Genomic DNA, 15,090 nt, shown 5'->3' on the forward strand with positions numbered 1-15,090 from the left:
AATCATACCATCCAATCCGATCTCAAGTCCAAAACCTGGCCCAGTCCCGCTACTATAAATTTCACTACGAACTATCCTCTCATGACCACCCTTTACCGGCCCAACCCTTCCTTCCAACCCTAATAGAAGACTGAAGCGAAGGTGGCCTCGCTACAATCTGATTTTGTAACTTCGGCAACTCTAGGGTTGTAAAATAAATTTAAAAAAAGTGATTGTTTGAGGACCGTGAGATGTGGTCTTGTGTGATTTAGGTTTAGAAAAAATTTTTTTTAACGTGCCAACGTTTCGATCTTTATTGGGATCATCTTCAGTGCCTGGGATTTACAAACGTTAAATTATACACATGTAAGATGTGAAAATGAATTTATACAATGATATAAACAGTGTAGAAATTTGAGGTTTAATCAAACTATTTGTATTCAACGATATTTTCTTATATTTCGAACTCAACAGTTTAACTTATGATTTTTCCTTCTTGAAGGTGGTATAATAGGTCTTCTCAAAAAAAACCACAACCAGTTTTTATCCACGTTTCGGATTTAATCTTTCCATTTTAATCTTTCCTCAGGTGAGTTAACGCAATGGTTAAAACTCTTCAAAAGAGTCTAGTCAGGTTCAAAATATTTTGTTCGGAGTCTGAAAGTCTTACATACCACACTGGCTCTTTTTTTAAATAAACTGTTATAAAATATTACTGACTGACGATCACTATTTTAACCATTGCGTCAACTCAACTGAGGAAGGATTAAAATAAATCCGAAACGTTGTGGATAAAAATTGGTTGTGGTTTTTTTGATATGACCTATTATCCCACCTTCAAGAAGGAAAAATCATAAGTTATTTGTATTATCTCAAAGTGTGTTTTTTTTGTTTTTTTTGTAGATGTGTCACGGTTGTATGTCGTCTTGAGAGTGTTGGTGAGATATTTATGTTTTTTGTAAGGAAAAAATGTCCACTCATTATTTAACGGTCACTAAATTCTACACGTTTAAAAAGACTATACTCCTGAACGTCAGAGGAATACACAAACCTCAAAATCAAAATGGGCCAAAGGAAGGTGGCTATTTTACAGTCGCATGGAAAAAATTGAACCAGGTGATTAAAGAAAGAAGCTAGAGAGAAAAATGTACAACTAAAGGACATTCAGGTTATTAAAAGATTATCAGAGAAAAGATTTTTAAAAAAACGAAAATTAGATGAGCTTGGTAGGGTGTATTAATAAGCCGTTTGATTTTCGGCTGGAGCAGATATCTTTTTTTTTTTTTTTAATTCTGTTATAATTGAGTGACTACTTTATACGTTCTAGAATAATGAAAAATTGTTCTCAATACAAAACCCAGGGCTCGTTATTTTTGATAATAATTTTTTTAACGAGGGTTCGCAACAGCAGAGGTTTTATCAACCCTCGGAGGTGTTTTTGAAAAAAAAAACGCTTGTAAATATGTCGGATTCGAATGCAGGGACGCTGGATTCGAACCCGGGACCTTTACCTTAGAGTGATGAGCGCCGTGTCAACGTCTAAACCGTTGCGGCCACCGACGCCCCCTTTATAATAATTGTTCATAATAAATGCATAAGCTCAAATAATTAATGTAGTTTAAGATCGTTGAAAATCCTTTTGTTTTAACAAGTAAAGATTTGTTTCATTCGCGTTTCCTTTTATTTCCATCGGCTTAACTCTGCATAGAAGTTGATGGATTTTCAAGTAAAAAGCTTGAAGTCACTTCTTTTAAAACTCCTCCATTGTCACTTGGTCAGTAGGGCTGTTATAAAATTTTCCTAGAGATTTGACGTAGGCGAGCTTCTAAATCAATCAGGTGCAACACTGAAGATGGCAAAATACCGAATCGGGTCTGGCAGGCAGACTTTTTTTTTTTTTTTTTTTTTCCTTGCCCAATTTTGGCAGAATTCAGAATCACTTAGGCTATCATAAGAGAATACCTAAATTTCTTTGTAATTAAATACCATTGTTTAAATTTAATCAATTTTGCAAAGGAAGCCATGAACTACAAAAAAGAACTAGGTTTTTTATTAAATATTAAATAAATATTTTCTCTGTTTCTTATTCAAAGTTAATAAAGACACCCCATGGACGTTTTTATTTTTGTATATACTAACTAATTTTATAGGTTTGTTGATTTTTAATCTATGCTGTGTGCTTTGTCTTAGTTAATGTTGTAGTAGATTATTTTTATTTGTATGTTTAATAAAGAATTTTTTCAATCATAATACTGTTAAATTCACTAATTTCATGGTCCGCTTGACCAATTAATGGCAAAAGGAGGGAAAACTCATAAGGTGGGGTTGAGATGGGAAGTTAATGTCCGAGTGGATCGAGGTCACTATAGCTCAGGTGGTAGAGCAGCGGCGTATCTAGCCGAAGGTCGTGGGTTCGAATCCCTCTCGTGACATTGACTTTTTTTCATCTCAACTAAAAACCTTAATTAATTGTAATATATTAATTGGTCAAGCGGACCACGAAATTAGTGAATTTAATGAATTAAAATGAAGTATACTTCACTAAAGCTCTCCGTGGCCATTTTATTGTCGCCGACAACCAAATAGATTACACGACATTTGAAAAATGGCAAAAAGGAGGGAAAATTCAAAGGGTGCGGTTGAGATGGGAAGTTAGTTCCGAGTGGATCGAGGTCATGATAGCTCAGGTGGTAGAGCAGCGGCGTATCTAGCCGAAGATCGTGGGTTCGAATCCCGCTCGTGCCATTCATTTTTTTATCTCAACTAAAAACCTTAATTGTAATTTTTTTTTGTAACAAGTTATTCGGATTTGCTACTATCCTAATAGATTATACAGGTAATTAATGATTAAATTTACTGTACGTTTGTCGATTCTGGTACAAATTCATTAAATTAAAGGCGAATTTGTATTTCTCATATCGGTCGGCTTCCTTGAATGTGTACAAAAATATTTAATTACAAATAATAATTATAAATATAAATAAAACATTTAACATTTGAATTATTTAATTAAATTAAAATATTCATTCACTACAATGAGAAACACGTTGTTCGCAGAGAAAAACACAGGTTTATACCGTTCTTCTTGTACGACCTGCGTGGTCTTAATTGAAAAAATAAATATTTGGCTGGAAATTACAATCATATTTATCATCCTGCCATTTTAAGATGTGGTTTGTCTTGTTTTTATTGTAATTATAACAATTTTGGAATGTTGTTAAAATCCGCGGGGTTTGTTTCGAATTGGTTTCATCAAGTTGAAAGACGGCTAAGCCTTTTAGGGCAATTTTCCCACTCTGCCCGTTGTTTATTTTCTTTGTCGAAATATACAAAAACTTAGTTTTAAAATATTATCTAGTTTTCAACAACTCAAACGGTCCCCCTTTCATCTCGTGTCCTGCGCTCTCGAACAGCTTCGCTTTGTTTTAATTCGAGACAAGATTTCCCAAAGGGTTCCGTCGAGGGTCTTAGAACTTTAAAAAAAAGTCCGTCGAATTATAAATTCCCTTAGAGCTAAAGAGTGCTCATTCAATAAAAAATAAAATAAAATAAAATGGGAAGAAAGCCGGGTAACATTGTGCCATAGTTTCACAATATAGACAACGTATTCTTTCTTCTGAGTAAATTTTTCCAGATTGTCATATTTTTTGACGGATCACCCGGTTTCACAATAAACGTATGTCGGAGGACGGAGGAGTAGGTAAGAGCCTTGTCGATCCAGGATCAAAGGATTTTCGAAAAACGGTAAACGGGGGATAAACGGGACCTTGAACAGTTTATCCTACCTGACATCCTTGCGTGCATCCGATTCAAAAACGGTTGAATAAATCCGTCCTACGAGTTATGTCTGTAAAAGATAAGAAGATTTGTGAACTCCTAAGATTTATTACCATCCTAATACGTAAAGTATTGGTTAAGATAAAAAAGTCAGTGTCATGAGCGGGATTCGAACCCACGACCTTTACCACTTGAGTATCTTAACCAACACCTATCATAAATATTAATTGAAAATGTTAATTGGTCAATCGGACCACGAACTGTAATGGATTTAATAGTTAAACTGAAGTATATCTTCACGAAAGCTCTCCGTGGCCATTTCGTTTGTCGCCGAGAATCAAATAGATTACACGACATTTGAAAAATGGCTAAAAGGAGGGAAAATTCAAAAGGTGGGGTTGAGATGGGAAGTTGTGTCCGAGTGGATCGAGGTCACGATAGCTCAAGTGGCACAGCAGTGGCGTATCTAGCCGAAGGTCGTGGGTTCGAATCCCGCTCGTGACACTGTCTTTTTTAATCCTTTTTGAAAAGATAGTTCCTACTCACAGTAAGTTGTTTTGCAACGATCCGGATTTCGAGCCTTTTAGCTCATCATCAGGTTGAAGGACTTCTACAACCACGTCTCTCGACATGAATTGCCACAGTGAACCCGCTGATACCTCCGCCAACGCGACGTTCCAATTATCAGCTGATTTTTTGTAATGGCGCTCAATTTGAACGTGCGAAACACGGAAATTATAACACAAATAAATATACCGCGGTAGAGAAATAAAAACAAGAGTAAAAGAACACTTGCCTAAACCGAGCAAATTTTCGGAATTTAAGGACCATCAAAAAGAAACAAAACATAATTTCAACTCAAATCTAAATACAAGAGTGTTACATAGTTTCAACAAAGGGAAAGAATTAGATTGGTTTGAGAAATTTGAAATTAAAAAATGTAAAATTGAACATGGTGATAAATGCATATTACAGATTTTGATCTACCTCCCATTTTAAATATGTACATAAATAATAACAAACATCCAAATAATTAAACTAATTATTTTAATTATTATTATTTTTATAGTAATTTAATAATATTAAGTATTTACTATTATAATATTTATTTTTGTTATAATTTCCGCGTTTCGCACGTTCAAATCGAGCGCCATTAAAAAAATCAGCTGCTAATTGGAACGTCGCGTTGGCGGAGGTATCAGCGGGTTCACTTTTGCAATTCATGTCGAGAGACGTGGTTGTAGAAGTCTTTCAAACTGATGATGAGCTAAAAGGCTCGAAATCCGGATCGTTGCAAAACATCTTACTGTGAGTAGGAACTATCTTTTTAAAAAGGATTGAACACCACACTCACTCCATCATTTATCATTTCTACTGACTTTTTTTATCTTAACCAATACCTTTCATAAATATTAATTAATTGAAAAATGTTAATTGGTCAATCGGACCACGAACTGTAATGGATTTACTAATACGTAACGTTATTCGAGGCTCAATTTACCTGACGATGTGTCGGAAACTTGGCTGTACAAACTAAATTCAGCTGGAGGTCGGTAGTCAAGTAAGCTCGTGATACACAAGCTGCACAAACTGGATTTTACTAGAAGTCTGTTGTGTAGTGAGCTTCAGTTTTTTTAGTGTTTAAAGTTGTAGGAACTCCTGTTATGACGACTTCATCATAGAAGAATCTTGAGCTTCTGGCACACTAACTCACCAGCTGTTTGTTAGGCCAGTTTTTCTGCTAGTAAGACATCTTCATACTTAACGCATAAAAATCCTTGACAGAAATAATTGTTTTTTTTTACTCCTTGCTGCCACTTGATACTAATTTCACAGAAATTATATATATGACTGACTCCTGGAGCCTGTGGACCTTCTGATCAAACAAATTCCTGGTAGGAATTCATTCATTGAAGAGCTGGTCAGATCCTGATACACCCGGAAAAAAAAATCAACAAACATTAAAAAACTATTTTATTTAAAAAGAATAAACAGATCCATTATATTTCGTGGTACGATTAACCAAATAACTTTTTTAAATTAATTACTCTTTTTATGTAAGGTATGGGTTGAAATGAAAAAGTTAGTGTCACGAACGGGATTCGAACCCAAGACCTTCGGCTTGTTCGAAAAATTCCCGGTTGAGATGAGAAGTTAGTGTCGGAGAGGATCGAAGTCACGATAGTGGTAGAGTAGCGGCGTATTTAGCTGAAGGTCGTAGGTTCGAATCCCGCTCGTGACACTAACTTTTTTTCATTTTAATCAATACCTTACATAAAAAGATTAATTGATAATAAGCAGGTATTAAACTAGTAGTTGTTTGTATAAAGATTATCATGTTCCTAATATATATGCTGTTTAAACATAATTTAGCTAGAGGTTCGACGTTCAACGAGCTCCTACAACTTTTTAAGCTCCTAATAAACTCCTTATAGTACCAATTCATCTCTGTTTTTCTGTAAAGCTAGCTCCTGGAGTCAATAACCTCCTGATCCTTAGATCCTGCTATCACGACTCCTTCACAGTTTCCCCAATTTGAACTTCCCAGAGTACTTCTACACAGTTATTTTGGGGTAAAACCAAATCCTTAAATCCTTGATGGAATCAATTGTTTTTTTACTCTTGGCTGCCACTTGATACTAATTTCACAGATATTACATATATGATTTTGACTCCTGGAGCCTGTTGACCTTCTGATCAAACAACCTCATAGTAGGGCTGCATCCATTGAGGAGCTGATCTCGGTCCTGATACATAAACTCGAAAAAAATCAACAAACATTAAAAAACTATTTTATTTAAAAATTATAAAAAGATATTAAACTAGTAGTTGTTTGTATAAAGTTGCGCGTCCCTTTGTCTCTGCTTCTGAAGGCGTTCCGCTTGACGTCCGTCTTCGCCCAGGCCGAAACGTTCGATCAGGTACTCCGAATGATGGCCGTGGATCGCCTCGAACTCGGGATTGCGGCGTTTCGCCACTTCCGAGTCGAATTTGACGGTTTGGGTCCGGTAGAAAAGCGGCGTGCCGAAGGTGCCTTCGAGTAAAGCTTGGACCACTCCTGCCGGTTCGGCTGTTACCGTCTGAAACAGTCGTTAAACATTAAAAGAAGGCTCAAGGCCCAAATAATTTATGATGGTGGTGATAAAGATCTAGACTTTGCTACAATAACAAACATAATTTAGCGAGGAATTCCTGGAGCTTGTTGACCTCCTTAGAACATTATCATGTTCCTAATATATTGGTTATTTAAACACAAGTTAGCTAAAGGTTGGCCTGAGCTCCTGGGGCTGTTTAAACTCTTAATAAACTTATAGGACGACATCATCTTAGTTTTTCTGTAAGGCCCAACTCATGGAGTCAATAACCTGATTCTTAACACCTGCTACCACGACCCCTTCACAGTTTCCCCAAATTTAACTCCTGATAGTACTTCTCTACAGTTATTTAGGGTAATGCCAAATCCTAAAATCAATTATCTATTGATTCTTACTCCTGCAACCAAAACCCATTCGCATATTCTCCAAGTAAAGGATCACTCCGGGCGATAAACTCCATTCAGCTAGGGATTTGTCATTCATCAAGCTCCTTGGGTCTTCTATGCTCTTATTGATTTCCTGATAGTACTTTTTTACAGGATTTTTGAGTAAAGCCCACACTTAAAATCAATTAAGCTCCCGATCTTACTTCTGCCACCAAAACTCATTCGAAGATTCCCCAAGTGAATTATCACTTCGGGCAATAAACTCAATTCAGCTAGATGTTTTTCATTCAAAAAGCTCCTTGGGTCTTCTATGCTCTTGTTGATGTCCTGATAGTATTTCTTTACAGTTTTTGGGGTAAAGGGAACTCCTAAAATCAATTAAGCTCTTGATTTTTACTCCTGCAACCAAAACTCATTAGCAGATTCTCCAAGTGAAGGATCACTCCGGGCAATAAACTCAATTCAGCTAGATGTTTTTCATTCAACAAGCTCCTGGGGTCTTCTATGCTCTTGTTGATGTTTTGATAGTACTGCTTTACAGTTATTTGGGGTAAAGGGAACTCCAAAAATCAATTAAGCTCTTGATTCTTATTCCTGCTACAAAAACCCATTCGTAGATTCTCCAAATGAAGAATCACTCCGGGCAACAAACTCAATTCAGCTAATGTTTTTCATTCAACAAGCTCCTGGGGTCTTCTATGCTCTTGTTGATGTCCTGATAGTACTTCTTTACAGGTTTTTTGGGTAAAGCCCACACCTAAAATCAATTAAGCTCTTGATTTTTCTCCTGCTACCAAAACTCATTCGAAGATTCTCCAAGTGAAGAAACACTCCGGGCAACAAACTCAATTCAGCTAGGTATTTGTCATTCGACGAGGTCCTGGGGTCTTTTATGCTCTTGTTGATCTCCTGATAATAAACTTCACAGCTACTTTGGGGTAATGCCAACTCCTAAAATCAATTAAGCTCTTGATTCTTATTCCTGCTACTAAAACCCATTCGTAGATTCTCCAAGTAAAGGATTTCTTCAGGCAATAAACTCAATTCAGCTAGCTATTTGTCATTCGACGAGGTCCTGGGGTCTTTTATGCTCTTGGTGATCTCTTGATAGTATACTTCACAGCTATTTTTGGGTAATACCAACCGCTAAAATCAATTAAACTCTTGATTCTTATTCCTGCTACCAAAACCCATTCGTAGATTACTCCAAATGAAGAATCACTCCGGGCAACAAACTCAATTCAGCTAATGTTTTTCATTCAACAAGCTCCTGGGGTCTTCTATGCTCTTGTTGATGTCCTGATAGTACTTCTTTACAGGTTTTTTGGGTAAAGCCCACACCTAAAATCAATTAAGCTCTTGATTTTTACTCCTGCTACCAAAACTCATTCGCAGATTCTCCAAGTGAAGAATCACTCCGGGCAACAAACTCAATTCAGCTAATGTTTTTCATTCAACAAGCTCCTGGGGTCTTCTATGCTCTTGTTGGTGTCCTGATAGTACTTCTTTACAGTTTTTGGGGTAAAGCCCACACCTAAAATCAATTAAGCTCTTGATTTTTCTCCTGCTACCAAAACTCATTCGAAGATTCTCCAAGTGAAGAAACACTCCGGGCAACAAACTCAATTCAGCTAGGTATTTGTCATTCGACGAGGTCCTGGGGTCTTTTATGCTCTTGTTGATCTCCTGATAATAAACTTCACAGCTACTTTGGGGTAATGCCAACTCCTAAAATCAATTAAACTCTTGATTCTTATTCCTGCTACCAAAACCCATTCGTAGATTCTCCAAGTAAAGGATTTCTTCGGGCAATAAACTCAATTCAGATAGGTATTTGTCATTCGACGAGGTCCTGGGGTCTTTTATGCTCTTGTTGATTTCCTGATTGGACTTCTCTACTGTTATTTTGGGGTAATGCCAACTCCTAAAATCAATTAAGCTCTTGATTCTTATTCCTGCTACCAAAACCCATTCGGAGATTCTCCAAGTAAAGGATTTCTTAGGGCAATAAACTCAATTCAGCTAGGTATTTGTCATTCGCCGAGGTCCTGGGGCCTTTTATGCTCTTGTTGATCTCCTGATAGAACTACTTCACAGTTATTTGGGGTAATGCAAGCATTTTGAATCCATAAAGCTCCTGATTCTTAACTCTTGCTGCCACTACTTCGTAATTTGCTTAAGTGAAGAATTACTCCGGGCTATAATAAAAAAACAATTACTTTAGTTAAATATCCAACGAGTTCCTGATATGACGACTTCGCACATAAAAGGCAGGAGATTAAACTTAATCATCAAATAAATGACTTATGTATTATAACATTTCGACAAATTAAAAATCTAGGAACTGTCTTGATTCTTTACAAATAAATTGATAAATTTAAAAAAAATGTAATGGATAAATTTTGGGCGGAGATTAATTTATAAATTATTTTTATGCCAATTCCAATTATCGTACCTTTTTTTAAATTTAATTTCTGGATAAAATATTAATCTACTGGTTCAAAGTCTAGCAAGAATCACATTTTAAATTGAATTTTGAATCGTTTTTATCATGCCTATTTATAAAATTTAAGCGTTGAAGTGTTATACCCAGCAGTTTATGATTTATTTTTTGTAATTTTTTGTTGTTCCCTCCAAAAAAAAGACATATAGTACGTTTCTTGTTAATTCGTGAAATAAGACAAAAATTGAAAAGACAAAACTACTTTCTACCGTAAAAGCTTTTTAACCCAAACGCACGATTTATACAGAAATCCCAAGCATTTAAATTTTACAGCGCCCTGAAGACTCCATCAATTTGTACAACACGATCAAAGTTAATTAAACCTTTTTTATGACGAAACCGGCCCGCGTTTATGCCCATGGAGCTTGACTTGACTGCCGGTAAACCGGCCTTTAATAAATAATAAACGAAGGAAAATCTTTACTCTCAGAAGCCTGTAGAAATAAGACTATCATGGATTTTATTAAGACGCTGTCAATACAAAACGAGTACAATTATTATAAGAAAATGGAATGTTTTCTTAAATGAATATTGACAGCTATTGTTGACCAATTTAAAATAAATATCACGTAACGCGTGAAAGTGGCACGCGTCTAAAACTAACGAGGTGAAAATTTCACTATTTTGCTAATCAACGAAACATCTTGGCTAACACCCTTCTCTCTCACTCTCTCTTTCTCTCTCTCTCTCTCTCTCTCTCTCTCTCTCTCTCTCTCACTCGCTCTCTCGCTCACTCGCCCCTTCCTCACACACACTCCCTCTTTATTTTTCCCTTTCTTTTTTCTCATAATCAGTTTTTTTCTCACTCACTCTCTCTTTCTCCTTCTCTCTTAATTACTAATTTCTTTTGTATTCTTTTTCTTTCTCACTCTGTTTCCGCACCTCTCTTAATAAATTTCTCTCTTTCTCTCTCTTTCGCTTTTTTTCTCTTTATTACTTCTAATATTTTCTCTCCTTCCATCTGTCTATCTGGCCACTCTCTCTTGATTATTGTTTTTCTCTGACTCTCTGTCTGTCTTTATTAGTTTTTATTTCTCACTCTTTCCGTACCTCTCTTAATCAGTTTTTCTCTCTATGTATCTATTTATCTCCCTAATTCTTGTATTTTCTTTCTATTCTCTCTCATTCATTCCCTCTCCTCCTCCTTTACTAACTGACTCACTCCCTCTTTTTCCCTTCCTATTTTTTCATAACCAGTTTCTCTTTCTCATTCTCTCTTAATTACCTCTTCTTTCTCTTTATTATTTATCTTTCTCACTGTCTTTCCATACCTTTCTTAATTAATTCCCCTCTTCTTTTTGTCTCCCTCTCTCTCACTCTCTCTCGCTCTCTCACTCTCTCTCGCTCTCTCTTTTTCGTTAATTGAAAGGTTGTAGGTCGTTCGCAACCTAAATCTGCGAGATTTTTTAAATAAAACAATATTCTCTCTCTCTCCTGTCTCTCTCTCTCTCTCTCCTTCCCTAAAGTTAAAATCTCCCTCTTTACCTTCTAAAATCTCTCTCACCCCCCTCTCTCTCCCTCCTTCTGTAAAGTTAAAAACTCTTTTTGCACCTAAAGGGAAATCACCCTCTTTCCCTTCTAAATTCTCTGTCTGTCTCTCTCTCTCTCCCTCTCTCTTTCTTCTTCCCTGAGGCTTCCTCCCTCCCTCTCTCCCCACCTAAAGTCATAATCTCTTTTTCCTCCTAAAGTTAAACCACTCTTTTTCGCTCCTAAAATCTCTCTCCCTCTCTCCCTTCCTAAAATTTTTTCCATCTTTTTCTCCTAAAGTTAAATTACTATTTTTCCCTACTAAAACCTCTCTCTCTCTCTCTCTCTCTCTCTCTCTCTCTCTCTCTCTCTCTCTCTCTCTCTTTCTCTCTCTCTCTCTCTCTCTTTCTCTCTTTCATTTGCAGAGACTTGAACCTTAGTGGTTTCTTGTTATCCTGATATAAAAGTTAACTTCTCGAAATTTGGAAACCACTTTTTTCCCTAAGTCTTTGAACATTTTGTATCCAGAAGCTCCTCGCCATCCTGATACAAGTGCTAATATCTCCAATGCTCTGAACTTCTTAAAATTCTTATTCTAATTTTTTTTCGTATACTGATATACATATTTAAGCTTGAATCTCATCATTAGCTATATCATCAGCTTGTCATCATCCTTATACAACATACCTAAATCCTAAGGAACCAAAATAGCTTGAGCTCGTGAAATTTCGTATCATTATAATACAAATGCTTAAACGATAAGTAAAAGTTGAGTTTTACAACGATACTTCTTAGCAACCTGATAAGGCGCAAACTGCTTATATGCTTACTTCACATTTCAAGCTCTTGAATCGTTCCATAAACTTAATATAAATGGCAATTTAATTTCACCATTTGTATGACAAAGCCGGTTTATGCACTTATGCCAAAGAAGCTTACATAAAAAGTATGTAAAATTTATTAAAGACTGTCAAAAAAAGAGCTCCTGAACGTTTTTTTTTTTTACAAAAAATCTTCCATTCCGATTTAAAAGTTAACCTCTGCTAATCTGTTAAATTTCAAACTCTCCAACCTTCATATTATGCTGATATAAATGGTAGATTTTTAAAATATGTAAATCGGTTTTAACGAAGTATGACAAAAAAAAAGCTCTTGGGTATTATTCATGGGGAAAAACTTCCTTAGCGTCCTGATCTAACACGCAAATTCTTCTCTGTTAAAATTCAAGCTCTCCCACCTTCATATTATGCTAGATATACGTACTAGATTTTCAAAATATGTAAATCAGTTTTAACGAATTCTCAGCAAAAAACCTAGCTTTTGGGTATTTTTTTGGGACAAAACTTCCGTAGCTTCCCGATCTAAGACGCAAATTATTCTAATATGTTAAATTTCAAGCTCTCCAACCTTCATATTATGCTAGATACACATGCTAGATTTTCAACATATGTAAATCAGTTTTAACGAATTCTGAGCAAAAAAAATAGCTCTTGGGTATTTTTCCTAGGACAAAACTTCCTTTGCGTCCTGATCTAAGACGCAAATTATTCTATGTTAAATTTCAAGCTCTCCAACCTTCATATTATGCTGATAAAAATATTAAATTTTCAAAATATGTAGATCAGTGTTAACGAAGTCTGACTAAAAAGAGCTCCTGGCTGTTTTACACAACTTCCTTAGCATCCTGATTTAAGAACTCTGTTTATATTTTAAATTTCGAACTCCGAATCTCCATACTCTATGATGTACGTACTAATGAATCAAAATTATTTTATTTTTTCGTTTTAATTGTTAAACCTTAGGCCTTTACGGGTTCCTTACTTTCTGCTGACTTTTCTTTTATTTGTTTTAATAAACTTGAGCACTTGGAGCTTTTTCCATCCTGATATGACAAGTCAAGATGCAATTATTTTTTAATTGATCTGGTCAAATTTGAATTCAAGAAGAATCATACTATTTTGTTACTAGTTATGGAGGTTAACAAGTCTGGAGTGTAGTTTTTATGCTTGGGATAATTAAAAAATAATAATAAAATGTTCTGTACGTCTTCAAATGAGATACTCACGAGGGCGGACAATAACAGGAAGGAGAAGAAGCAGGCGTTCCGCATCGTCGTGGCACACTGAAGCCGGTGAAAGCTGGGCCGAAATGGGTCCGCTTGATGTAATCGGTGTCGCAACAAGGAAAACCCCACCACCCGGGCAGGGAGAGTCGGACCAAGATCAAGTTCACTCCTGAACCCCGGGCCGTTTGACGGATGTAAATAAGTCCGGTTGTAAATTGCTTGTCGAACTCTTTTTCAACAGAAAAATTAAATCGAATAACTTTTGTGACAGTGGTTCGATTAAGTTCGTCCCTTCTTAGTCGTAAGAGGTTTAAGAGAAGTGAAGCAGCTCGGTTTTGTTTGTCTTGCCTTGATTAAAATTGCTCCAGGATACTTTTTTAAACACTGTCTATTAAATTGGTTTTATTTTTTAATCACAGCCGGTTTAATTAAACTATCTTGGAAAAAGACACACACAAGATCTAATTATTGAGCAATGTTCACAAGCGTTAGCTCCTGCAGATTCTTTCATCCCCAAAATGTTCTCAATTTTTTGTGAAATTAGACTAGTATGATTGGTAATATAAAATTGTAATCTCAGTGTGTGTAAATATTATATACATAAAGTATTTGGGCTCGAGTAATTGCTTAAAATCATAATACAAATGGAAAAGTTTGAAATTGGCAATTCAATGAAACGTATCCCATATTTGATGATTTGTCTTATTTCAATATTGGAAAATTCCAGTGTGATTCCACCCCATTAATTCGGGCTCAGGCGCCACCACTCTACCATTCATACCATTCCATGTGGCACAGGGTGGTAGACTGCGTCCTCCGTTCAGGAAGGAATGCTGCTCGGGTGCTTAATGAGTGCGACTCCTGTATCTGCCCTTTATACACAATGGCATCCTTCCCTAAACCATCATGCTAATACAGCTGATCTTCAAATCGGAACATCCTTCTTCTCCACATCCACATTTCCGCAGCGGGTATTCCGAATTTGGTCTCTATTCAGTATAGTCTGAACATTTTAAGAATGGCACCATCCTTTGGTACACAGATGGATCTAGAATACAAGAAGGTCCAGGGGCGGGAGTATTCGGTCCTGGAACCAAATACTCAGAGCCCATAGGAAAATACACCAGTATCTTCCAAGCTGAGATTCACGCAATCGAGAGATGTACTCAACCTGAATAAAGGGTACAAAAACAAGAGCATAGCTATCATGTCAGATAGCCAAGCAGTTATCAAAGCACTAAGCTCAAATATCATCAGTTCAAAGATGGTGCTATACTGCAAAAAAAATTTAACCTCTTTAGGCCCCACGCTTCGGAAAAGCCTGGATTTTTCTCCGAAGCCCCACTCCGCGCCTGATGACGTCCTTGGCCGAGAAACGTTGCATAAAAACCAGCATAAAATTATTATTTCATGAGGTGACTATGAACCCGAGAACCGCCCGAGATCCCCCTTTTGTGACAATCTTCCTGCCGAAAATCAACCATCTTCCCCTTGAGAACGTTCTCAAGCAATTACGCGTCTCTCTTCATTGTCCGACGGCACACGATACCAAACCGACGTTCCGCGACCTCCTAATTTTTCCAAAACGAAAAAAAAACCCATGAAGAACGAAGCTAGATGAAGTTCAATCTATAGGTTCAAGACCGAGTGAAATATACACCCAGTATAAACCTAGGTACCAAAACAGACAGGAACGAGAGGAAAACCCCTTTAAGAACGGCACCATCTTTTTGTGAACAGATGGATCTATAACCCAAGAAGGTACAGGGGTCCTGGAACCAAATACTCAGAACCCATGGGAAAAATACACAGTCCAAG

General features: G+C 36.5%; 1 protein-coding gene across 1 annotated transcript; it reads right to left on the reverse strand.

The window, feature by feature from the left end:
* Positions 1 to 6,532: 6,532 nt before the first annotated feature.
* On the reverse strand, positions 6,533 to 13,436 carry LOC106663162. Its single transcript, XM_014387778.2, has 2 exons — positions 13,273 to 13,436; positions 6,533 to 6,836 (listed from the first exon to the last, which is right to left on the reverse strand). The coding sequence occupies exons 1-2, from the start codon at positions 13,315 to 13,317 to the stop codon at positions 6,579 to 6,581; spliced, it is 303 nt and encodes a 100-aa protein (XP_014243264.1). The 5' UTR covers positions 13,318 to 13,436; the 3' UTR covers positions 6,533 to 6,578.
* Between the last annotated feature and the right edge of the window lie 1,654 nt (positions 13,437 to 15,090).

This window comes from Cimex lectularius, unplaced genomic scaffold (genome assembly GCF_000648675.2).
Source record: "Cimex lectularius strain Harlan isolate CLEC.00 unplaced genomic scaffold, Clec_2.1 scaffold131, whole genome shotgun sequence".
NCBI lineage: Eukaryota > Metazoa > Arthropoda > Insecta > Hemiptera > Cimicidae > Cimex > Cimex lectularius.